The sequence below is a fragment of the Cebus imitator genome, unplaced genomic scaffold, assembly GCF_001604975.1.
Source record: "Cebus imitator isolate Cc_AM_T3 unplaced genomic scaffold, Cebus_imitator-1.0 Scaffold46, whole genome shotgun sequence".
Taxonomy (NCBI): Eukaryota; Metazoa; Chordata; class Mammalia; order Primates; family Cebidae; genus Cebus; species Cebus imitator.
In genome coordinates, this window is record NW_016107361.1 from 2,367,083 (window position 1) to 2,394,086 (window position 27,004).

Here is a 27,004-nt window from a genome sequence, read left to right on the forward strand (position 1 = left end):
TTTCCATGATAACATTTCAGGCTATAGGGTTACCATCAGATGAACCACATCACAAATCTTGATTTCAAACATTGCACTTTCTGATCTCTACTACCTATCTTTACAGCTCCTACTTGGCTTAGATTCTATGGTCCTTTAGTGTAAGCCCTGTTCTGCTTATATATGTCTCCAACTTCTTTGCTCTTCTCTCCCTCAGTTGCACTTGCCAGGAAAACTTTTAATCGGTTTAAACGCTACTCTTCCCTTATTTAGTCCATGTCTATGCCTGAACTGAAGTGAATGAAAGAAAACACACAGCTATGGTGGCTGGTCCTATTTTTAATTTGTGACCCCAACTCTTAAGGGTCCTCAGCTTTCTCACTCTGAAATAGAACATGTTACACTTTCCCTCCTCCAACTTCTAATAGTCCTTCTTCCCTTTATTCTCATCTCACGACTTTGCTTTTAATTCACTGAGAAGTTATTTAAAAATCCAAAGAATATCTTCTCATTAACCAATCTATTGATTTGTATGCATCTGTATTCAATTAATTTTATCCATTTATTTTACAAATAGTTTTGGGCACCCACTATGTAGAGATGCTATTCTGGGCATAATACAGGAGTAAACAATAGATACACTTCCTGCCCTCAGAAGTTTATGTTTTAATAAAGACAGAAAATGAATAATATATAAAAACCCCATAGTTGGTAAGCACAATGCAGTAAAACAAAAGAAAACAAACGGAGGTAAGGAAGGTGGAGTGATGAAGGGTGCTATCTGAGATAGACGGTTAGAGAAGGTCTTTCTGATAGCATAACATAGGAAATGTCCATTTGGATCTGTGGGAGGAAGGTTTCAGACAGAAAAATAGCAAATGCAGAGGCCCTTAGTTATAAGTGGGGCTTGGAGCAAATGAGAGTGAGGAGACCAGTTTAGGCAGAGAAACGTGGCAGAGAAGGAAAGCAGAAGATGATGACAGAGGCTCTTCACAGTCAGAAGCTGGATCATGAAAAGCCATGTTGCCCAGGGTAAGAACTTTACAGTTTAGTGTAAAAGAGGTTAGATACAATTGCAGGATTCTGAGAGAGGCAAGATATGATCTTAGTTAAATTTTAAAAGGATTCTCTGACTCTTGTAGGGGTAAGAAAAATGGGACTCATTATTAGTAAAAGCAGAAACATCTAAGAAGTGGCTATGACAGTTATCCAGGTGAGAGATGATGGTTTGGGCCCAAGTGATAGTAGTGTTCAAGGGAGTGGGAAATGGATAGATACTTTTTAAAGAAGAGTCGTTAGTATTTGAAGATGGACTGGCTATGGGATATAAGGGAAAGAGAAGTACAAAGGATGACTGCAAGTTTTTTGATCTGAGAAACAGGAAGACTAAAATTACCACTTGCTGAGATGGGGAGATAGGAGAGAAGCAGCTTCAGAAAAATGCTAATAATTCCTTGGCCCTGTCCATTGTGCTGAACTCCCCTACCATTCTTCCTCTTCTTTCACACAGGCTCACTGATCATCTTTGAGGAAGCCAGGATAGTCTCCACCACTTTGCACTTTGCACTTGATAGTACTCGGTCTCAAATGCTCTTTTCCCAGCTTTTTCCATTTGAGTTTGGGATCAATGAAGAATAGAATGAAAGGGACCACTGCATAGAGCAGGTGACGGTTTAGAGGTGTGGGCAGCAACAAGCATTGGACATGGTGGGATGGAATGAGAAGGAGACTAATATTGCAAGGAAAGCCAATACTCTGTATTACATTTAACACTGACTAGCATGAAGCCAACCTTCTTCTGATCAGTATGGGAAGACAGACTCTGACCAGATAAGCTTGTCTTTGAATACTGTAAAACCCAGTATTTTTTATAGCTCTATTATTAGCCACCTCCTGCAGACGCTAAGACCTCGGGAGGAACAAAAGGAGAAAAGAAGGGCTTTCCACTAGAGGAGGAAACCCAGGATTTAAACAGAGTTTAGGCAAAACAAGAGTGCCTCTGAGAAGCTTAACCCAGGAAGACACTTCTATTTTAGACCTTGAAGTTTTTGCAAGACAGGTAGATTTAGAACAGAGCAGTATCTCCAAAGGGAGTTACCTCTTCTCCTTCATTCTTAGATTCTAAATACAAACATATGTGCTTGCAGATACCAGAAATTCCTTTCACAAAAAACAGTCTTTTATTTTGCAATGAATGAAATTGGCTCAAAATATTCCTGGGAGATGTAACAAGCTGAACAAAGTTAATACAAAAAATCTGGCTGGTGCTGGACTCTCACCAGAAAGAGGCTGGTCTTAGCAGAAGCAGGGAGAAGAGGGAAGGAACCTAATAGATAAAGCAGAAGAAGGATCTCCATGTCTTTACCCAACAATTTTTTCTCTTGCTTCTTTTGCCTGTATCTCCCTGGGATCTAGAACACAGGAGCATGACCCTGATTTAACACCTCTCATCTTTTAAAAGGTCTTTCTGTCCCTTACCACCCCCTCCTGCTTTCAAAGCATATCTCTGCTTCCCTTCACAGAAAACCTCTCTAGTGATGCCTCTGCACTCGTTCTTCACTTCACCTGGGAGCAGAGGAAATAAGATTGATTTTTTCATGTACCATTCTGGTCTGACTTCTTTCCTACGTTTAAAGGCAACAGTAATATCATATCATTGCCTAACTTGTCTCACTGCTTTGATCCTTATTCTTTATATTCATTCCCTCTGCACACAGCACACAGCAGAGGGAATATAAAGAATATTTATATTTATATTATATTTATATTTACCAACATCCAGAACTATGTCTTTAAAATGTAAATCAGATCATGTCACTCTCAGTTTAAATGCCTTCGTTGGAGTCCCATTGAGCTTACAAAAGCATAAACTCTTTGCCATAGACCTTAAAACTCAGGATGGCTTGGCCTCATCCTTTTGGTCTGATGTCACTGTCCTTTGTATGAAGGCCACTCAACTTCTAGACCAAGCTTCAAGGCGTCTGCACTTGCTACTCCCTCTTTCACCAGGCCTTTTTCACTCAGTTCACTGAGAGTCACCGAGAGGCCTTTCCTGGCCACTCCATCAAAAGTAGTTACAGACCCACACACATACAACTTACACACACACACCACGAGTCATACTGTTTAGACTGTATAACAGTTACAAAAAGCTATGTTATCATTTAATTACTAATTCATTGTTTGTTTCTTCCAACAGAGCACGAGTTTTGTGACAGAAAGGATCTTGTCTGTTTTCTGCATATGCTATCTTTGGTGTTATTTACTAATATCTGGCATTTAATAATTTTTTAAGTGAATGAATGAGGTATGGAGGCTGGTGATTGAATACAGAAGGCTGGCAACTCAAAGAAAAAAACCTAGTTTAACATTAAGCTTTGGTTAGATGAGATTAGAATTGATTAGTTAGTTCTCATCCTACCACATAAGTCTACATAATATTTTTTCATGTTATTGACACTAATGGAGAGGAAAATGTCTGTTTCATAGCCAGAGCTAAGTATCCAGATCCTCTAGAGCCTCTAGATTCTCTCCCAAGGTAATTGAAGAACACTTGGAAAAATGTAAATTATTAAAGCACAGATGTAGTTGCTGACCTTCTAAATCCACTGCAGCAGGTACTGATACTCCTGCTGGCTCCTCTCCCCCATCACAGGCTATAAAGGCTTTCATAGCTTCCAGAAGAAGTCCTGTACTTTTCCTTCCAACAGCACACCTTAGCTTTAATTTGAGTGATCCATCATTTATATCAAACACAACCACAGAGTGATTATAAGAGAAGGAAATGAGGGAGATTAGAAATGATAATGGTGAGAAATGGAAATGTACTATCCATTACCAAAGAAGCAACTATGATATCCTTGGTAAGCAGAAGAGAATTCTACGGATGCAGCTGTGGATTTTTTCACTTGGCTCTGTGCCCTCCATGGGTACAGAGCCTGGCTGGGTCTTTACTCATCATATTTCCCAAGAAGGAGCCAGCATCAGCATGGTCTTACAGAAAAGAAACTGATATAACAAAGAGATAATTAATGTTAAGCCTCCCAAATTCTCTTTTAAGATTCATGTTTTCAGCTAGGTGCAGTGGCTCATGCCTATAATTCTAGCACTTAGGAGGCTGAGGCAGGCAGATCATTTGAGGTCAGGAGTTTGAGACCAGCCTGGCCAACGTGGTGAAAACCTGCCTCTACTAAAAATATGAAAATCAGTGGGGTGTGGTGGCACGTGCCTGTAATCCCAGTTACTGGGGAGGCTGAGGCAGGAAAATCACTTGAACCTGGGAGGTAGAGGGTGCAGTGAGCTAAGATCACGTGATCGCACCATTGCACTCCAGCCTGGGCAACAGAGCAAGACTCCACCTCAAAAAAAAAAATCATTTTGTCAGAGCTAGAGGAGAATCAACATATATTAAATACTTTTATAAAAGTATCATAGTCACATTTAAAAATATAAAAAAATAAAAGAGTGAAGAATATATCCACCATTATAACACAACTAATAAATGTATAGTATACATACAAAATATATGTATAAAAGAAATATACATACATATCTGAAAAAATAAACAAAAATGCTCATATACATACATATCTGAAAAAAATTCATTTTTAGAATTTTTTTCAGATACGTATGTATATTTCTTTTTACATTTTCAAATATAAAAATATTTGAAAGTTTGTTACCTTTTTCACTAAAAATATCATTAACATTTTATGAATATCTATTATCCATAAACAGAATGTAAAACACCTTCCTAAAGGCTCGGTGTCATCAGTGCCTAGCCATAAAATTAGACATGAATGATTTCTTAAAACTTATCACTAATATATTCCATAATCAGCATCCTTGTCAGTACATTTTTTAAATAATTCAGTTTGAATCCTAGCTTGACCATTTAGAGCCCTTTAACAAGTCCCTTAATCTGTATGAGGATTGCTTCAATTTCATCATGTGTAAAATGGGGATAATAATTGTTATTCTGGAATATTATTGCTTTAAAGATTGAAAAAGAATATGTGTGAAATAGTCCCTGTGAAATGTTCATTAAATGTCAGTGCCTTCCCTAGAATGACTTTTAAAATCAAAGTGATCATTTCTAGTCTTCTGTTTCCAATTTTCTAATTCTTGACAAAGAAGGTACCACAATTGCAGTATACTAAGTTTAGAAATATAGGGATTTATGAAAGTGCTCCACCCTTAGTAAAAGAAAGTGTCCACTAACATGAAACACAATTTTATTTTTATTGTTATTTTAAAAAAATTTCTGAAAGTGGATGACAACTTCATCAGAATCCTAAACTATATCCTACTGTAATCTTCCTGCCTGATGTGAATCAAAAAGACAACTAATACCTATTTGCATTTAAATAAATACCTTCCCTCACCTTTTCTGAAGACTAAGATAAGAGCTGCACTGTCCTGTTTAGACTTTAGGGAGGTTTTAAGACCATTTCATATGTTTACTAATTACTGTTGACCACCAGGATCACATCTAAGTTGATTATAAACTTGGATATCAGCCATGTCCTGTATATATTCAAGTCTAACAAAGGTGTAATATACTCCATCCTTTCTTCTTAGTGCCTTTTAGTAATTTTTATATGGTCAAGACAGTAATTTTAGTAATTTTTATGACCATTTTATATAATCAAGATTTTTAAATTATCAAGAAGGCATGAAAATAGTGAAATTTAGGTTTTCATTTTATATTCTTTCAGTCAAACAACAATGATTTATGTACACAATTCCCAAACCATCTGAAGTAAGAGGCACAGTATTGTATACACTCGGAGGCCTGAGATATTCCTTTGGTCTTTTTCTTGATCCTTAAAACTAAGTGATTTTCTATTAGTTATAAAGCCAAGTAATTAATTATATTCAAAAAGCTTATGACTTTGTAAACTGTTAAATAGTAAAAATAAAAATAATACTCCTGAAAGTATTAACATTTTAAGCTTCATCAATTACATCTTAGGGTTTGATGAAAAAATAAATAAATAAAAACCCGGATGCTCTTAGAAGAAAGCTTAGCTCACTGCCTGTTCTTTCAAGGACAATTCAGACCTTTTTCAAAGATCCTAGCTAATATTGCTCATGAATGCTAAAACTTGGTAGGAAAAAAAAAAAAAACAATGGGCTATACAAAGAGGGGCTTTAATGTGATTCTTTTAGAGTTATGACCGGAAAAGTAGAGAAGAAATTAATGTTGAGTCAGTTTGCTGAGAATGATGGTTTCCAGGTTCATCCATGTCCCTACAAAGGACACAACACAAGAGCAGAAAATCAAACACCGCATGTTCTCACTCATAGGTGGGTGTTGAACAATGAGAATACATGGACACAGTGGGGAGCACTACACACTGGGGTCTGTTGGGGAGAAATAGGGGAGGGATGGGGGGTGGGGAGGTGGGGAGAGAGAGCATGGGGAGAAATGCCAGATATAGGTGAAGGGGAGGAAGGCAGCAAATCACACTGCCATGTGTGTACCTATACAACAATCTTACATGTTCTTCACATGTACCCCAAAACCTAAAATGCAATAAAAAATAGAAATTAATGTTGAACCAAAAAATAATATAATCACACTCTGGCCCTGGAATGGGAAAGACAGAGATTCTAGAGACCTTAATGATTTGAGGCTTGAGAAAAAAATTTCCATTGTCAGTATTGCCCAATAGCAATACATTCTTTCTAGATGTAGAAGTCTGTATTTTCTGAGGTAGCATTTTAACATGAATGGAACCCAGAGCCTCACTTGTCTCTGAAAGACCAGATATACAAGTGTGTCAGCTCATCCTTCCCAGCATCTTTCTCCATCCAGTGATGTACACATCCTCAAAGCACTCCCATCAGCATGTCTGTAAGTCTCTTCTGAGTAACACTGCCCACAGGTTAAAAACTTCATGTAAGAGTTAACTGGGTAGTATGCACACATTCCATGTTTGTGCCCTATTATTTCTCCATCTCTGATATTTTCCAAGACTGTCGGACTTCAAAGTTATGGTGGGGCCTGTGATCCCTGGACTGGTTTGGTCTCTGAATGTCTGTTCAGTATTTATTGGCCTCTTCTGTACAGCCATTGAGCACATGACCTGTCTCCAGTCATCTGAAGCTGTAGGTTCCCTCGCCTAGTTAAGTCTCTACTGCAGACAGCATCTGGCAGTAGCCCTGGTACATGGCCTGTTCATGCTCACCACACTCCCCCAGATTATATAAGCCAGAGACCAAGGGGAAAGAACAGGGTAAGGGAAACATTGCTCTGAGAGAGAGCAAAATTCAATCTTCACCCTAAAGAAATACTTTTAAACTAAAATAGACTCTTAATCTGGAAGAAACTAAGATATCTTTGACTGGAAATTTTTAGTATGTTTTCCTTCCAGGTATCCAGTGATAGCAAGATTCAGGTGCAGAAAAAATACTGTTGTTGAAAATAGAGGATACTTACACACTTTTTTTTTTTGAGGATGTAAGTGTGGTGGGTAAATTTTGATTTGACACTCACCCACATTCCCCTTTCATAAAAATACATCAAAATGTAAAAGATGAGAATGATAATCTTGGATCTGCTTTATCAACAAAAGGTATTATATACAGTTGATAGCACTTTATTATGTACGTCACTCCTTGAAACTGATCAGGATACTCAGTATGTCCTGGTGTCATGATGGTAAAAACAGTTCTAGATTGTTCTGATCCTAAAATCTCAAAGAAAAATGCTGGCAGTGAAGACTGAAACTGGAGTCCTTCCTTACACCATATACAAAAATAAACTCAAAATGGATTAAAGTCTTAAATGTAAAACCCAAAACTATAAAAACTCTGGAAGGCAACCTAGGCAATACCATTCTGGACATAGGAACTGGCAACGATTGCATGATGAAGATGCCAAAAGCAACTGCAATGAAGCAAAAAATTGACAAATGGATCTAATTAAACTAAAGAGCAGAAGCTCTTTGCTATGCAGAAGCACAGCAAAAGAAACTCTCAAGAGAGTAAATAGGCAACCTACAGAATGGAATATTTACAAAGTATGCATCTGACAAAGGTCTAATATCTAGAACTTATAAGAAACTTAATCAAATTTATAAGAAAATAACAACCCCATTAAAAAGTGGGCAAAGGACACGAACAGACACTTTTCAAAAGAAGACATACATGTGGTCAAAAAGCATATGAATAAAAGTTTAACATCACTGATCATCAGAGAAATGCAAATCAAACCACAATCAAATACCATCTCACACCAGTCATGATGGCTATTATTAAAGAGTCAAAAAGTCACAGATGCTGGTGAGCTTGTGGAGAAAAGGGAACACTCAGACAACGTTGGTGGGCGTGTAAATTGGTTTAATCATTGTAGAAAGCAATTCTTCAAAAAGCTGAAAACAGAACTATCATTTGACCCGGCAATACCATTACTAGGTATATGTCCAAAGGAATTTAAATCGTTCTTTCATAAAGACACATGTACATATATGTTCACTGCAGCACTGTTTACACTAGCCAAGAAATAAAATCAACCTAAATGCCCATCAGTGGTAAACTAGATAAAGAAAATCTGGTACATATACACACAGAATACTATGTAGCCATAAAAAAGAATGAGATCATGTGCTTTGCAGGAACATGAATGGAGCTGGAGGCCATGATCCTCAGGCCATTATCCAAACTAACTCAGGAACAGAAAACCAAATACTGCATGATCTCACTTAAAAGTGGGAGCTAAATGATGAGAACATATTGACACAAAGATGAGAACAACAGAAACTGGGGCCTACCTGAGGGTGAAGAGTGGTGGGGAGGGAGAGGAGCAGAAAAAATAACTACTGGGTACTAGGCTTAGTACCTGGGTGATGAAATAATCTGTACAAAAAAAAAAAAACCCCATGATATGAGTTTACCTACATAACAAGCCTGCATATGTATCCCATGAACCTAAAATAAAAGTTAAAAAAATCAAAGAAAAATCCTGTCAATGACAGATTGATAGGTTGTGTGGGGGAAAACCAACCATCCAATATGTTCTTTTAGATATAACTATCCGTCTGATGTTCTTCAGCTTTGCGGTAGAGATAAGTATAGGTAACTTTAACTGAATTTATCCGGTGACAGATTCCTGCAGTAGCAAGAAAATTGGAATCTGACATATACAGCCATACCTGTGCACACACTGCATCCCATCTACCACTAAGACAAAGAGTTAAGAGTCACATCAAGCCATGGGGGTGTCTTTATATCTCACAATTCCCCATTGTTTTCTTTCATTTGCCAGTGGAAATGGTGTGTGAGACTCATTAAACTCAGGTTTTAACAGAATTTGGCAAAAATAACATGTTTCTTGCATTCTCTGCACACAGGAAACACTATCTGTCCATGCTTCACAGTGTAACTTAGAAGCTGTTCTCAGCTTCTCTGTGACTCTGTCAATAAAGGCTTAATCATCCTTTATTGGGTAAGTAAAGAGAAACTTTTCGTTTTAGTCCCAAATCTGGACCAAAATCATTCCTGAATTATTTTTTTTTCCTTTGTTTCTATCAGGGCCTTCATGGCATGTATAAAAAATGCCCAGATTTGGAATTCAAAAGTCCTGAGTTTTAGAATACATTCTATTGTGTATTTTGGAGATGCCACTTCTCTAAAACTCCCATAAGAAAAACACTTCCCTGGGGAGCTTTGTGTTAACATTGGAAAGTGGCTACTGCATTACATAGTGTTTAATAATTAAATGTGGGTTCCATTCTTATATAGCATTATGCTGCTTTACTGTTAAAAACTACTGATGTGACAAGCGCTTAATTTTTAAAAAGGTTGAAAACGAATTCAGTACTGAAAACTATATGGATCTCTTTCAATTAGCATCCTCTGTACATAGTCATTTCCCCTCTTCTAGAAAATTAATGGTTTTGAAGTTCCATGATTTGATCTTTTTTTAGCCTTCTTTTTCTCCTCTCCTTACATTGACTGGATGGATGGAACTCTGGCCACCATTCAACTTTTTGTACCATAAAAAAATACAAAGTAAAATTTATTAACATATTTTCCCTGCTAACACTAAGATTATAGCTTTCCATTTCTCACTAAGGTATTCCTAAGTTTGCCTTGTGTCCTTCTGGCTCTCTCAGCTCTCCTGGTTGTGGTCCATTGGACAGCACTCTCCAGCTCTGATCTCCTGACCCTGAGCTTCTCTCAACTTTCCTAGTACCCCAGGCCCACCCCTTTGATTACAAGGCATTTCCAACTGAGTTCTCTGAGAAGTTACTAGGCTCCTGCTTCTACTAGGCTGAAGTAACATAAGCTCTTCTTCTGAGGTTTCCTCTGTTTTTGGTTGGTTATACATCTTCTTTTTCTGCTCCACAGACCCCATTTAAAGAGTGAAAATCACTTTAGTTCCAATTGACGAATGTTTATAAAAGTACTAATGTGTTAAATGTCATAATTTGGGAAGATGGCATACCAGCAAAGTAAATTCATCTTTTGGGTAACAGCACGCAGGCCTGTTAGTGCTCTAGCTCATGGTCTCTCTCTCTCTCACTCTCTCTCTCTCTCTCTCTCTCTCTCGGTCTCTCTCTCTGTCTCTCATCAGCTTGCTTCTGAATTGTGGTGCTTGTTTCTAAAAGGCAGCAAAATACCTATACAAGATTGATATAATGAAAAGATGAAGAAGAATGCAGAATTATAATAATTCCAGCAATGTTTATATCAATAAAGAAAATGCATCAAATCATAGCAATGAACACTCTGGAAGAATATGCCGACTTTCAAGTGTATTCTTGAATGTTAAAAAATACAAAGCAGGCCAAGATTTTTACATTCCAACTGCCACCTTTGCTCTCTCATAGATATATTCTCATCACAAACTGAATAGAAATATCCCTGTTCCTATTCCAGGAGACCTGATTTGATAGTCCCTATGAAAATCAATAGGTTCCAACTGACAGAATGCTTGAAGAAGTTTCACTTCACTTGACACGGCTTGTTATCTGGAAGCTACTTTCCTTAATGTGTTCTGAGATCTCAAGTGGGCCAAAAAGTCTATTTGAGCTGGTGATTTATTATTCTCTTCTCCATCACTGACCAAGGCGACCTTCCCTGTACTTCCACAACACATCAGCAAGAGGTTAAAAGTGGCCAATAGCACAGTATAATAGATGCATATCTTTAACCCAGACTGAACCATCCATCCCTCTTACGTACATTATAGCAATTAGAAAATGCATGGCTCATGGTCAGTTTTCCATATTCCCAAAGGATGGTAAAAAAAGACAGAGCAGGGAATCTACATTGTGCATCCTGATTCTGCCTGGTTGACTGCACAGTGGCAAAGTATAGAGGATCTCCCTAGAGAGGTTGGTGGTTCCTACTCACTCAGGTATAAGAGGTTAGTTAAGCTTCCTCCTCTTGGCCCAAAGAAGTCTCATTTATTTTGCAATTTTTTTTTAGATGGAGTCTCGCTCTGTTGCCCAGGCTGGAGTTCTCAGCTCCCTGCAACCTCTGTCTCCCAGGTTCAAATGATTCTCCTGTCTCAGCCTCCCAAGTACTTGTGTATTTTTCAGCTTTATTGTGGTGTAACTGACAAATAAAAATTATATTTAAAGCGTACAATGTGATATTCTGATGTACACATTACAAAATGATGGTCACAATCAAGCTAATTAACAAATCCATCACCTCACAAAGTTAATCTTTTTTGTGGTGGGAATATTTAACATTTACTCCTAGAAAATTTCAAGTATAGGACACAGGGTTATTAACCATACTTCCCATGCTGTATGTTTGATTTGTAGAAATTGTTCATTTTACATAACCAAAAGTTTGTACCCTTTAACCTACATATCTTCATTTTTTCCCACACTCAACCCCTGATAATCATCCTTCTACTCTTTCTGAGTTCAACTTTTGAGATTACACATAATATGTGAGATCATGCAGTATTTGACTTTGTGTCTGGCATATTTCACTTAGCATAGTGTCCTCCAAGATCATTCATGTTGCTCCAATTGGCAGGATTATTTTCTTAAATGAGATGGTTTTCTTAATTTCTTTTTCGGATAGTTTGTTGCTAATGTACAGAAATACAACTTATTTTTGTACATCATTTATATATTCTGAAACTTTACTAAAACAATTTATCAGTTTTTATATAGTTTTTTTGTGGAGTCTTTAGGGTTTTCTGTAGATAAGATCATAGAATCTACAAACAGAGACAATTTTACTTCTCCCAAGAAGTCTCATTTAAATGCTGCTCAAAATATTTACAGGTATTTTTTTCCTAAGGTTATTTTTCCTCCTTTATTCTTTGATACATTTAGCTATTTTCCTTGGAGGATGATAATAACATCCATATAGTAAGGACTTCAAGCAGTCACATATTAATTTATGTACTTTTCACTTAGTGAGACAGAAAAAAATGTGAAATCAGACAAATCCATTTCCAAAATCTTGCTCTGTATTTACCATCTCAGTGGTTGTGGGCAGCTAGCCTCTCTGAGCCTCAGAAACAAAGACTGACTTTACAAAGACTATGTGAAGAAAGATGAGATTATTTATTTTTGCATACAACACATTTTTGTTGCAATAATGTGTGCAAAGTTCCTGGCACACAGTAATTGCTCAATATATTGTAGTTATTACCATTTCAGATTCTCTATTTAGGTACCTAGCTTTCTACAAACCATCTACTCTGAGCATTACCTCCAACCACACCTACCCTTATCACTGAGAAACTGTTTCCTATCGCAGGTGATGCAAAATGAGGAATGGGGAACAATTTCAGGAAGTCTACATCAATGTTACACTCCTATCCACAGAATGTGAGGGAATCCTTTTCCCAAATCCTGGGCAAAGCTGGATATTAACGTTTATTCTTTGTTTAGTTAATAGTGATATGTTTTAACTGTGTTCCCCGAAGTTCACGTGTTAGAAACTTGATCTTCAATGCTGTGATGTTGAAAGGTGGGGCCTAAAGGGAAGTGATGGGACACCATTCTCCTGAATGGATTAATGTTCTTATTGCAAGAGTAGTTCCGTTATGAAAGCATGAGTTTGGTACGCTCTTTCTCTCTCTCTTCCCCTCTCTTTCCTCTTCTGCCATGAGATGACACAGGAAGAAGGCCCTCCCACATGCTGGCCCCTTGATTTTAAACTTCTTAGCCTCCTCCATAACTGAGCCAGTGTTCATTATAAATTACCCAGTCTGCAATGTTATGTTAGAACAGCACAAACAAACTAAGGTAGGAGTAAAAAGTATTGTCTTATTAATTTAAGGTTATTTTTATTGTTAATGGCTATAAAATATTATCATTTTTATTTTTTCCAAATAGTATCTTTCCAAACATTTTGCCATTTGTGAACAGCACAAGTTGAACAAGATACTGACCCTTAGTTTTCTCATGTGGACTCATTGAGAGTCCACCAGACTATACACATTCAATAAATAATAGCTACTTTAATTTTTTATTAGGGCTTTGGGGCTTTTCTTCATTAATTTCTAAATACTTTTATATTATTAAGGCTATCAATGCTTGGCAAGTTGGTGATTGCTGTACACTAAGTATTTGTGTGCCCCCAAAATTCATGTTGAAGCCTAAACCCCAGTGTGACAGCATTTGGAGACGGGCCTCGGGGAGGTAATTAGATGATGAGGGTGGAGCCCTCATGATAGGATTAGCACCCTTATATGAGACAAAAGAGAGTTTGCTTACTCTCTGCTCTTTTGAATTTGAACTCGTGATGAGAAGATTCTCTTCTGCAAACCAAGAAGAGTACCCTCAGCACACACCAAATCTGCTGCCACCTTGGCCTTGGACTTCTCAGTCTCCAGAACTGTGAAAAATAAATTTCTATTGTGTAAGCCACCAAATTTATGTTATTTGATCTCTTGGAGATGCATCTATAACATAGCAATAGCACCTATCTCACAAAGTATGACATATTATTTGTATGAATACCATTTAAAAATCATAAAGTAATTTCAATTCTAAGTTGTGGCCAGTGCAGTGGCTCATGCCTATAATCTCATCACTTTGGGAGGCTGGGGAAGGCAGATCACTTGAGGTCAGGAGTTTGAGACCAGCCTGGTCATTATGGTGAAACCCCATCTCTACTAAAAAAAATGCAAAGATTAGCCGGGAGTGGTGGTATGCACCTTTAATCCCAGCTACTCTGGAGGCTGAGGCAAGAAAATTGCTTGAGCCCGGGAGGCGGAGGTTGCAGTGAGCCAAAATAATGCAATTGTACTCCAGTCTGAACAGCAAGAGTGAGAATCCATCCCTCCCCCCAAAAAATCCCGGTTCTTAGTTTCCTTATAAAGAGATATGCACACATGTGTACCTGTATATAAAAAGATGGGTGGATGTGGGAGCTAATGTCTGTCAACTGGTCAATTCTCATCACTTGGCCAATTAATATAGTACATCTCTATAAAAATGTAGTATATTCTTCCTAAATAAATCTTCTGGGGAAGTTGACATGACATGTAAAAGTTACAAAGAAAAAGAAGGCTAGAACAGGGAACAGAGCCCACAATACAAATGCATATATGTGTGTGTGTGTGTGTGTGTGTGTGTGTGTGTGTGTGTGTCTGAGTTTGTGTGTGTGTGTATCTCACTTCAGGTAATTTCCAGTTTACCCAGTGGTATAAATTATGTTATCCCTATAAATTTTATTATCCATGTGTGTGCGTTTGTCTGTGTGTGTGTGTCTGTGTGTGTGTGTGTATATATATATTTCACTTCAGGTAATCCCCAGTTTACCCAGTGGTATAAATTGTGTTATTCCTATCTTAAAACTGAGAAATCTGAAAATCTCTAATGGAGACATGCTGGAGATTCATCCACCAAGAAATTGGAATAAAGCCTATGTAGTCTGTAACTTAATCTTCAGATTCCCCTGTAACATCATAGTTATATACTCAAATGCTAACTCATAAGAATGTAAGGAAAAATAAATGGAACTTAAAAACCAACTCATAGAATGATTAACAAATCACAATGCATGGTTCTTCAATTAACTGGGAAGAGAAGAAAAAATCAAACTAGCATTTATGGAAAATTTTGTAAAATTTTGAGACATTTACTAGGTGAATGTTCATTACATTACTCAAGCAAAAACTTTCGAGAACTTTATCGGTATTAAAATAACTAAAATATTCAAAATTAGACCTGGAACTGCTTTTCTATTGTGGACTTAGGCACAATGCTCCAAGGTAAGAATCACACAGAAAAGAGCTTAGGGTTGAAAGTGTTTTAAATCTAGGTATTACAGGCATCTGAGATTTACCTAAACAGAAGGTCATAGGATCGGAAATTCTTATTGTGTGCCACATTACATTTTATTGATAGCAATGATAGAGTACGAACCCACTTTAGCAGTGATTTCAAAAGTACTAAAAAAACAATGTAATTAATTATGTTTACACAGAAGTGCATAATAATCCTCTGTGCTACTCACTGTTTGACTTTAAGTCAAGCTAATGAGAACATTAAAATTAAGTAGAATGAACTGGTACTCTTATGAAATATCTCTGTGAACGCATTCCAATTAATAACAATAATGTTCATCATGTATTACATGCTTCCTATGTGCTGGGAACTATTTATTTTAATCTTCGGTAGAACACTCTGACCTAGATGCTCTTGAACCCATTTTAAAGATGAAGAAACCGATTGAGAGATGTTCTATAACTTGTAAACTCATAGAATTAGTATGTGGTAAACGTGATCCTAAACTCAATCTGTCTGGTACCACAGCCCATAACATCATCCCACTACTACATAGCTTTTTTTTTTTTGATACAGAGCCTTGTTCTCTTGCCCAGACTAGAATGCAGTGGTGCGATCTTGGCTTATTGCAACCTCTGCCTCCCTGGTTCAAGCAATTCTCCTCTCACAGCCTCCCAAGTAGCTGGGATTAAAGGTGCCTCCCACCATGCCCAGCTAATTTTTAAAAAAGATATTTTTAGTAGAGACAGGGTTTCTCAATGTTGGCCAGGAAGGTCTCGAACTCCTGACGTCAAGACAGCAGCCCGCTTTGGCCTCCCAAAGTGCTAGGATTACAGGTGTGAGCCACTGTGCCTGGCCACCATAGCCATTTTTAAGGAGAGTCAGAATACCTAGAAACTCTGATTTTACACACTGAGATTAGATCTCAGACTCAATAATAGGTCTTTCATGAGAGGCATATATTTTACAATTAAATTAATGCAAGCTTTTCCAAGAGTTGAGTTACACAGCTACAAATTTCATCTGAATTCTGAAGTTCAAGTATCTGTTTCCAAAATTTTAGAGATACTATAAATTATTGTTGGAGCATAATTTTCTTAAATCTCAATCCGTTCTCCTTGAAAATAAGTCACATTTATAGTCTGATGTGTGGTCATTTAGATATACTCTGAGCTATGTACTCCTAAGAAAGAAAGGTAAACTATAATTCATATGAATTACTCCTGGAATAGAGACTCCATCATCATCACATCATTCTTTAAAAGCTGAGATTCCATTTAATTCAGCAAAATTCAGTCCAGGTTGAAGTTTCCATCTGCTTAATTTGTTCTAATTTTGACACTTACTTGAATTTATATTTTTCCTTTCATACAGTTTTAAGTTCACCATTTAACATCAATAAAAAGGTTACATCTTGTAAAACACTGGTTGTCCCCACTAGCCATATCTGTCAAAATCTTTTAATGACCCAAAATAACTTAATAAAATCTTTCTACTCTACTTCAAATATCACATACAGTAGAAACACTGAAGGGCTTGTTTCCTTCACCCTTGATTCATGATTTACAAAGTTCAAAGTTAAATTTCCACTGATAATTGCAAGAAAATTAGACAATACATACAAGATAATGCAATATTTATGGGCAACAAAAATTGCACTTAGGCCATCCCTACCCAAGAGGAGAGGATGAATGTCATACCTAGGGATTTGATGACTTTTTCAGTACAAGAATCACTAACACTAAGTGGGAAAAAAAATCAAACAAATAAACAACCCAAAAGGCACTTCAATCCATTTTCCTCTCTTGTTTACTCTTAACACCATCAAAGCTTTATCCCTGCTAATGACACAATGAGACAAATGGATATTGTTACAGGAAATATACAGGTGTTTTTCAACACAATAAAAAGTTGGTTCAATTATCATTTTCTATTTTCTGGCACTGCGATACATTTATAACAGTGAGTCACTGACGTTTGTCATAACATTAAGAGAGTGCAAGATCTTGAAATGCTTTCTGAATAGCCAGAAGAAATGTTCAACTTTGCGAGCAGGATTTCAATGCTGAATTATGTTTTTCCCCAGACTTCTCATTATGAGAATGCTCATGTATCTGAAATGTTGAAATAGCAGAATGAACGCTAATATACTACAATAATTGTTTATTTTTGCCATATTTGATTTTCCTCTCTCCCCACACCTGTTCATATACATAAAATTTTTTGTTGTTGTTTAATCATTGAAAGTAAATTGTAGACTTTATGATGCTGGCTGATATGTAATTTAATGTATTCCAATTCTTTGAAATGTAACTACATATTAAATATATAATGTTATACCCATTTATAAAATATATATTAACTTAAAATATGTCTCATAATTACCTATTAATTTCTCACAAGGATATTTTACTATCCATAATATCCAGTTGTCTAAACATGACAATTCACTTTATGTTAATTATCAGAGTTGACTCTGTCCTGCACGTGACCACCATAAGATTTCTCCACAAGAGCTTGTGCTTTAGTCTGTATTCCTATGGCTAAGTCAGAGCATTCACCTATTAAAACCCAGACATTTGAGTACTTAATAAAATCTCAATGATGCTCAGGGTTTTTCATGGAAAAATAGTCTCTCATTGCTAGTGTAAACTACATTCTTCCTAATTATTTTACTAAGCTGTGAGAGAAGACCTTCATTCATATTGCCACAAAATTGAATCTGTGTAAACTCCTATGGAAAAGTATTTAAACAGATCCCAAGAAAGAGGATTCATTTTAGGAGAAAGTCTGAGGAAGTCTTTCTCGGACTTAAAAATATTTATACATTAAATTATTTATAAGTTAGATGGATTTCCTTATGTTTATTAACTTTCTTAAATATGCTATGTTTCACTCATCTTCAGATAAAATATTGGAGTATTTTGAAATTCATCTTAAAAGTCCTCCCTTATAGATATGGTAGAATTAAATCTCCCTCAAGAGGGGCATTATCATAATTCTCAGTACGTCAGAACGTGACCTTATTTGGAAATTGTGTTGATCCAGATACAATTAGTTTAGTTAAGTTTGGGTCATACAGGAGTAGGGTGGGTCCCTACTCCAAGAGGGCTGGTGTTTTTTTGTTTTTTTTTTTTCATAAGAAGAGAGAAAACTGGACAGGGACATGCACAGAGGTAGGATGATATAAAGACACACAGGAAGAAGAGTGTCATGTGACCTTGTGAGAGGGCGCAAGAACCCCTCTTAGGGGACTGCCAGTCTCCCCTGGCCTCCCAGCAAGGAGATAAAATAAAAATATTGAGTTCCTTCTAAGGAGATTCCAGGCATCTAGCTAGCCCTGCAACCAGAAATTTGAATAGTAAATATAAGTAATCCACTGAGCAAAAAGGTAATAATAGCTTAAACAATTGTTATCCAAGTAAGTTAGAGTGACAAGATGTTTGGTTCCTCATAGAAACTAAAGATAGCATCTCATATCCTTGAGTTGTTCTTCAGAAACCTTGGCCCTCACCAGATGAAAAATGCCAACCACTGTCATGTAGACCTCAGATAAGGAGGAACTAAGAAGTGAACACTGACTACCATCCTTATTGTAAATTTCTTCCCTGAAAGCCTGTAGAGTCAGTCATGCCCAAAGGTCAGATCTTAACATTCCGTTCTTCTGACCACAAGTATTTCGACAAAATGTTGCTTCCCTAACCAACTGTAAATCAAAGAATCTCAGAACCCACCTATTTGTAAGCCTTTACTTTAAGATATCCCCATCTTTTTGGGCCAAAGCAATGTATAACTTCCTTATATTGATTGATGATTTTGCCTGTTACTTCTGCTTTCCTGATATGTAACCCTGCCTTTTATAATGTGCCCTTGCTTGTAAGCCATCGAGGAGTTTGGGTCTTAAGTGTGAGTTGCCTGATTCTCCTTGCTTGTCACCCTGCAATAAAAGCCTCACTTTCTCTCACTACAAGTCCTGGTGTTAGTGTTTTTCTTTCTTTTTTTTTTTTTCTGCACACTGGGTGAGCTGGCTCAAGTTTGGTTTAGTAAAAACTGGAGACAGATATTAGAATGATGATCTACAAGTCAAGGAATGCCATGTATCTCTGGCTGTCACGAGAAGCCAGGAAAAAGGCATGAAACAGATCTTCCTCCGAGCCCTAAGAAGGAACCAACCCTGCCAGCTCTTTTATTTTGGACTTCTAGCCTCCACAACTGTAAGAGAATAAATTTATGTTCTTTTAAGCCATCTAGTTTGTAGTAGCTTGTTGGGCCAGCCCTAGGAAACTAAGATGGATGGAAACAGACAGACAGACAGACAGATAGACAGATGCCTCTTGGACTTAGTCTAGTCATAAAATGAGGACAGAAGCCGCCCATTGAAGTAATACAGTAGTCTTTAAGTTGTTAGTTGGAACACATAAAATTGCCATTTTTGAAGGCCAAGAAATAAATAAAAAATTGCATTAATAAAGGCAATTTTGTGTTGTTGAGTCTAAGAGATTACATACATAATTCAAGCTTTCTGAACCCCCTTTTTTCCCTTCAGGAGCAGACTCCTTGGTTGAATTCTCTAAGAAAATATTTTCCCCACATCACTTTTCCTCTATAAATAGATTCTTAGGCTTCATTCATTTCCTTTAGATAAGAAAGTTTCCGGCTCGGTGACCGAAATGGAATGAAATGCTAGAGGCAACTGCCTTTTGAGGTTTTGCCTGCTATTTCTCTCGTTTACACATCTCTGTGCATGGTTTATCCTAGGAGACAATACTGGGGATTCTATCTAATTCACATTCAAAGCTGAGGTTTCTCCAGGGCATTTTCTCTCATTCCATTTGGCACAGCAGTAACTGTGTTTGACAACATCTGCCTTACAGCACCACTCTGCAGCTCCATCTGACACTTTGTTCCCGTTCACAGGCTCTTCCTGCCTGTTTCTGAGGGAGATGTTTTCACAACAGTGAGAAGACAGTGAGGACAAACCAGAGCTATGCTTGCCCAATGAATATACATCATGAACCCACCAAATGGCTCCACTGACCTCTTATTCCAATTTATCAAAAACTTTTGACATAAGCCAATGATTTTTAAACCAGCCTGTTGTCCTCGGAAATTCTTGAGCATTCACATGTAATTTCTAGTGTTTATTTCCTAGAGTTTCATATGCCACTTCCATCTCAAAGTTTCCTCAACTATGAAAAGCAAATAGCCCTTCAACATTTTACTGACAATTTTTTTTATACTTTAAGTTCTGGGGTACATGTGCAGATCTTGCAGGATTGTTACATAGGTATACACAGGTCATGGTGGTTTGCTTCCTCCATCCCCCTTTACCTACATTAGGCATTTCTCCTAATGTTATCCCTCCCCAACATCCCCACCCCCTGTTATGGCTTCCCTAGCCCCCCAACAGACCCCAGTGTGTGATGTTTCCCTCCCTGTGTCCATGTGTTCTCATTCTTTAACACTCACTTATGAGTGAGAACATGCAGTGTTTGGTTTTCTGTTCCTGTGTCAGTTTGCTGATGATGGTTTCCAGATTCATCCATGTCCATGCAAAGGTCATGAACTCATCCTTTTTCATGGCTGTGCAGCATTCCATGGTGTATATGTGCCACATTTTCTTTATCAAGTCTATCATTGATGGGCATTTGGTTGGTTCCAAGTCTTTGCTATTGTAAACAGTGCCACAATGAATATATGTGTGCCTGAGTCTTTATAATAGACTGATTTATAATCCTTTGGATATATAACCAGTAATGGGATTGCTGGGTCAAATGGTATTCCTATTTCTAGATCCTTGAGGAATCACCACACTGTCTTACACAATGGTTGCACTAATTCACACTCCCACCAACAGTGTAAAAGTGTTCCTATTTCTCCACCTCCTATCCAGCATCTGTTGTCTCCAGATTTTTTAATGACTGCCATTCTAACTGGTGTGAGATGGTATCCCAATGTGGTTTTGAATTGCATTTCTCTAATGACCAGTGATGAGGGGCTTTTTTCATGTGTTTGTTGGCCAACAACAGCACATAAATGTCTAATTTTGAAAAGTGCCTGTTCATATCCTTTGCCCAGTTTTTGAAGGGGTTGTTTTTTTCTTGTAAATTTGTTTTAGTTCTTTGTAGATTCTGGATATTAGCCCTTTGTCAGATGGGTAGTTTGCAAAAACTTTTTCCCATTCTGTTGTTTCACTCTAAGCACATAAACCAGTAAATCTAGAAGAAATAGATAAATTCCTGGACACTTACACTCTCCCAAGACTAAACCAGGAAGAAGTTGAATCCTTGAATAGACTAATAACAGGGTCTGATGTTGAGGCAGCAGTAATAGCCTACCAACCAAAAAAGTCCAGGTCCAGATGGGTTCGCAGCTGAATTCTACCAGATGTACAAAGAGGAGCTGGTACCATTCCTTCTGAAACTATTCCAAACAACACAAAAAGAGGGAATACTCCCTAACTCATTTTATGAGACCAACATCACCCTGATACCAAAACCTGGCAGAGACACAACTAAAAGAGAAAATTTCAGGCCAATATCCATGATGAACATCAATGCAAAAATCCTCAGTAAAATACTGGCAAACAAATTGCAACAGTACATCAAAAAGATGTCCATCATGATCAAGTGGGCCTCATCCCAGGGATGCAAGGAGGGTTCGACATATGCAAATATATAAACGTAATCCATCACATAAACAGAACCAAAGACAAAAACCACATGATTATCTCAATAGATGCAGAGAAGGCCTTTGACAAAATTCAACAGCCCTTTATGCTAAAAACTCTCAATAAACTAGGTATCATTGGAACATATCTCAAAATAATAAAAGCTATCTATGACAAACCCACAGACAGTATCAAACTGAATGGGCAAAAACTGGAAGCATTCCCTTTGAAAACTGGCACTAGGCAAGGGTGCTCTCTCTCTCACCATTCTTATTCAACATAGTATTTGAAGTTCTAGCCAGAGCAATCAGGCAAGAAAATAAAGAGTACTCAACTAGGAAAAGAGGAACTCAAATTGTCTCTATTTGCAGATGACATGATTGCATATTTAGAAGACCCCAACGTCTCAGCCCAAAATCTCCTTAAGATGATAAGCAACTTCAACAAAGTCTCAGGATACAAAATCAATGTGCAAAAATCACAAGCAATCCTATACATCAATAACAGACAAACGGAGAGCCAAATCATGAATGAACTCCCAATCGCAACTGCTAGAAAGAGAATAAAATACCTAGAAATACAACTAACAAAGGACATGAAGGACCTCTTCAAGAAGAACTACAAACCACTGCTCAAGGAAATCAGAGAGGACACAAACAGATAGAAAAACATTCCCTTCTCATGGTTAGGAAGAACCAATATCATGCAAATGGCCATTCTGCCCAAAGTCATTTATAGATTCAGTGCTATCCCCATCAAGCTACCATTGTCCTTCTTCACAGAACTGGAAAAAAACCACCTTAAACTTCATATAGAACCAAAAAAGAGCCTGCATAGCCAAGACAATCCTAAGCAAAAAGAACAAAGCTGGAGGCATCATGCTACCTGATTTCAAACTATACTATAAGGCAACCGTAATCAAAACAGCATGGTACTGGTACCAAAACAGAGATATAGATGAGTGGAACAGAACAGAGGCCTCGGAAGTAATGCCACACACCTATAACCATCTGATCTTTGACAAACCTGACAAAATCAAGCAATGGGGAAAGGATTCCCTGTTTAATAAATGGTGTTTGAAAAAACTAGCTAACAAATGCAGAAAGCTGAAACTGGACCCATTCCTTACACCTTATACAAAAATTAACTCAAGATGGATTAAAGATTTAAACATAAGACCTAACACCATAAAAACCCGGGAAGAAAACATAGGCAATACCATTCAGGACATAGGCATAGGCAAGGAGTTCATGACTAAAACACCAAAAGAAATGGCAACAGAAGCCAAAATAGAAAAATGGGATCTAATTAAACTTAAGAGCTTCCACTGACAACATTTCAACCAACAAGAAATGGTAAAACCAAGTCCTAAAACATCTTGTGTGTGAGTGCTGATAAAACATGCCATTTTATTTTCATAAAAAATAGATATTTAACATGAAATTCTATTTCTTCAATTTTAGTAATCCTTAGCTCAGATAAATTTTATGGCTATAAGAAATTAAATTAAGGGAAAATTCAAAATCTTATCAGTCTAAAGATTCCTCTACTTTCTGGAATAACTTAAATCATTGTCTATACCAAAGAGAAAATTCAGAATATAAAATTCATTAGTAGCAATTGTCATTTAAATTATTACCAACTTTCATTAAACTGTCTTCGTTATTTTGCTATGACTTTAAACAATCTAACAGATTGTTTAAAATGCCATTCTACTTCTATTTGGCCGAAAACCTTGTACCATTGTGATCTTCATTACAAGAGATTCTAAAATTTCCTTGTGCCAGACAATACAAAAACAGCTGTTAATTTTAAGCTGCCTTTAGGGAAAAAAAATTCCTTGGCCTAAAAAAGGTATTTGACTTCAAAATTTATGATACTTCTCAACATACTTTACAACTGGGTTTTCAGATATAGACATATATATACTTCACATATTTGTTCACATGAAATTTGAAAAGGAATGTGCTATAAAAAAGTATCTTGTCTTTTTGTGGTTTTATGAGTAGAGGCTGTCTAAGAACACAAAATCCAAGTAGGGCATTAAAATGGAAAAATACTCTCTGGGGTATAGATAGTATTACACAGGTGCTGGCATTTATATTTTGAACTCCCATCTGCTGTGTTTCTTACTCATTAGAGATGAGCCTAAATCACTTTTGCCTCCTCGGCTTACCTACAAGTGTAGGGCAAAAGGAACACCCCCCAAACAAAAGCCTTTCTTTTTTCCCAGTACAAACTTCTAGATGAGCGGGTTCAGTCCCAGAAACATTAGCATTTGTTCAATTATACTCTGCTGAAGCAAGTGTAACATTTGAAAATCAAGGCAAATTAGAATCTGATGACTCCTTTAACAAATACGTTTGTGTTTTATTTAAAATTCTTTTCAATAGGAAGCTTTTCTAACATATTAAAATGTGGTTTAAATATTTAAATATTGAAATTATTTTGTGTGTGTGTGTATACATATGCACGCATACACACACACACACACACACACACACACACACACACACATATATATATATATATATATATATATATATATATATAATGTATCTCTAAGAACATGGCTGAAATACAAAATAAGGTCTACCTGCCAATTCTAAATGTTTCTCTTGCCAAACTTCTCCCCACAACCACATCCTATCAGTGATCCAGTTGCTTTCAAAGTCTCATGCAATTTCCACCAGGCAACAACCTATTTGGTTTGCAACTCCCATAATCAAGAGTCAAACAAGTAACCTGCACATAGAAGCTCTCTGGCCCCTCCGCTCTTCAAGTCAGGTTCCTGCCTTCTCCAGGTCACAGGCTCCTTAGAAATGCCATTATATAATGAAATAAACTTACTGTTTTTTTTAACACTTTGAGAGCATAAGGCTTTTGAGTCCCCTTCTGTTTGCATCTGTACACAATGGATGTAGCACCCCTGGGGGAAAAAAGACAAAAAGAAAATGTTATACTTTGGACAAGAATTAAAGGGGAAAGCTTGAAAATAAGTGTCTCTTGCAATAACCCGAGTAACTGACAAGTGCTTATAAGTTCTACTATAGGACCAGCCCTGGCTGTCAAGAGTACTTCTTTGTAAATCACAACTGAATATGGTTTGCTCAGAAAAGTCTAGGTTTTCTAGCTTGTTCTTTTCTTTCTGCCCTATCCCTATACAAATAACATACCTAGGGCTACTGCACTGAGAAGGCTCTGGAATAAATCACATCCTCAGGTGAACGTTGTTTTTGAAGGAAACCCACCCAATTTCAGAATCCCAGAGCTCTCCTAAAGGTACATGCCTGGAACAAAACAAACCACATGACTTTAGGGAGAGGGTTTAAGTTCAGCACTCTATATAGGTTGCACTTCCACAATTTGGTAAGGGAGCTGGGACACCGCCTCCTACTTCTTAATGTGTAGAAGAGATGGTAATCGGTAACGAAGACAATAAGAAGACACTCAATAACTATCTTTATATGTGTGCAGGATTATTAATAAGAAAGCATTAAAAAGCAGGACAACATGGTCCAAATGCTCCAAACACCACATGAGAAGTAAAAGAATAAAAGAAAGAGAGATAAAAGAGAAGTATAGAGCAAATAGGCTTGTGTTTCAACTTCAGAAAGAGAACTTCTAGAAACATCTTAAGAACAGTAAACTTGTTAGACTGAAGAATAGGCCAAAGGACCTCTTATAACATTCTCAGTCCTATGGTCCTGAAATTCCAAGTGAGCACAAACAAGTATAAAAATAAAACACATTCCCAGCTATCTAAAGACAACAATTTTTTTTTTTTTTAGGAACAGCCATCAGTGAAATTTTATTTTTAAAATGTTAATTTAAAAAAATCAATGAATCAAAATTTTTATTGCATTTTACGTTTTGGGGTACATGTGAAGAACATGCAAGATTGTTGCACAGGTACACACATGGCAGTGTGATTTGCTGCCTTCCTCCCCTTTACCTATACCTGGCATTTCTCCCCATGCTATCTCTCCCCACCTCCCCACTCCCTCGTCCCTCCCCCATTTCCCCCCAACAGACTCCAGTGTGTAGTGCTCCCCTCCCCGTGTCCATGTGTTCTCATTGTTCAACACCCGCCTATAAGTGAGAACATGTGGTGTTTGATTTTCTGCTCTTGTGTCAGTTTGCTGAGAATGATGGTTTCCAGGTTCATCCACGTCCCTACAAAGGACACGAACTCATCATTTTTGATGGCTGCATAATATTCCATGATGTATATGTGCCACATTTTCCCTGTCCAGTCTATCTCGATGGGCATTTGGGTTGGTTCTAGGTCTTTGCTATTGTAAACAGTGCTGCAGTGAACATTCGTGTGCTTGTGTCCTTATAGTAGAACTATTTATAATCCTTTGGATATATACCCAGTAATGGGATTGCTGGGTCAAATGGAATTTGTATTTCTGGGTCCTTAAGGAATCACCACACTGTCTTCCACAATGGTTGAACTAATTTACATGCCCACCAACAGTGTAAAAGTGTTCCTATTTCTCCACATCCTCTCCAGCATCTGTTGTCTCCAGATTTTTTAATGATCGCCATTCTAACTGGCGTGAGATGGTATCTCAATGTAGCTTTGATTTGCATTTCTCTAATGACCAGTGATGATGAGCATTTTCTCATATGTTTGTTGGCCTCATGTATGTCTTCTTTTGTAAAGTAAAGATAACAAATTTTTAACAAAGCCAAGAGAAGTCAAAGACTGGTGGTGTGTTTTAAATGCAAATAGTTAAAAATATTAACTTTTATTTTTAACACCTTGGTAAGGTATGACATATACATAAAGTAATAAAGGGTTCTAGAAATAGAATAAATGAAGGTAATATAAATTTCATTTCCTTATTTAAAATTGCTTTAAAAGATAACTAAGGCAAAAATATTAAAAATGCATTGTGTTTATAGCATGTGTAAAAATAAAATGTATGTAAGACAACAACAGCACAAATGATGGAAGGAAGAAATTGGGAAACACTGTTGTTAAATCCTTATGCTACATGTCTGGTAGTCTAATATTATTTAAATATAGATTCTGATTTGAGATGCATATTATGTAACCTAGGGCAATGACTAAAATAATTTTTTAACAGAAAAATCAACAACAATTCATAATGGAGCTAAAATGAAA

The 27,004-nt window shown here is 37.0% G+C and overlaps 1 protein-coding gene across 1 annotated transcript in view; it reads right to left on the reverse strand.

The window, feature by feature from the left end:
- The window catches only part of CAMK4 (calcium/calmodulin dependent protein kinase IV), a 260,577-nt gene that overhangs the window by 119,341 nt on the left and 114,232 nt on the right, over window positions 1-27,004 (reverse strand). The window contains exon 3 of the mRNA XM_017527211.2: window positions 24,718-24,796. Coding sequence (XP_017382700.1) covers window positions 24,718-24,796 — 79 coding nt within the window. The remainder of the gene's footprint in view (window positions 1-24,717; window positions 24,797-27,004) is intronic.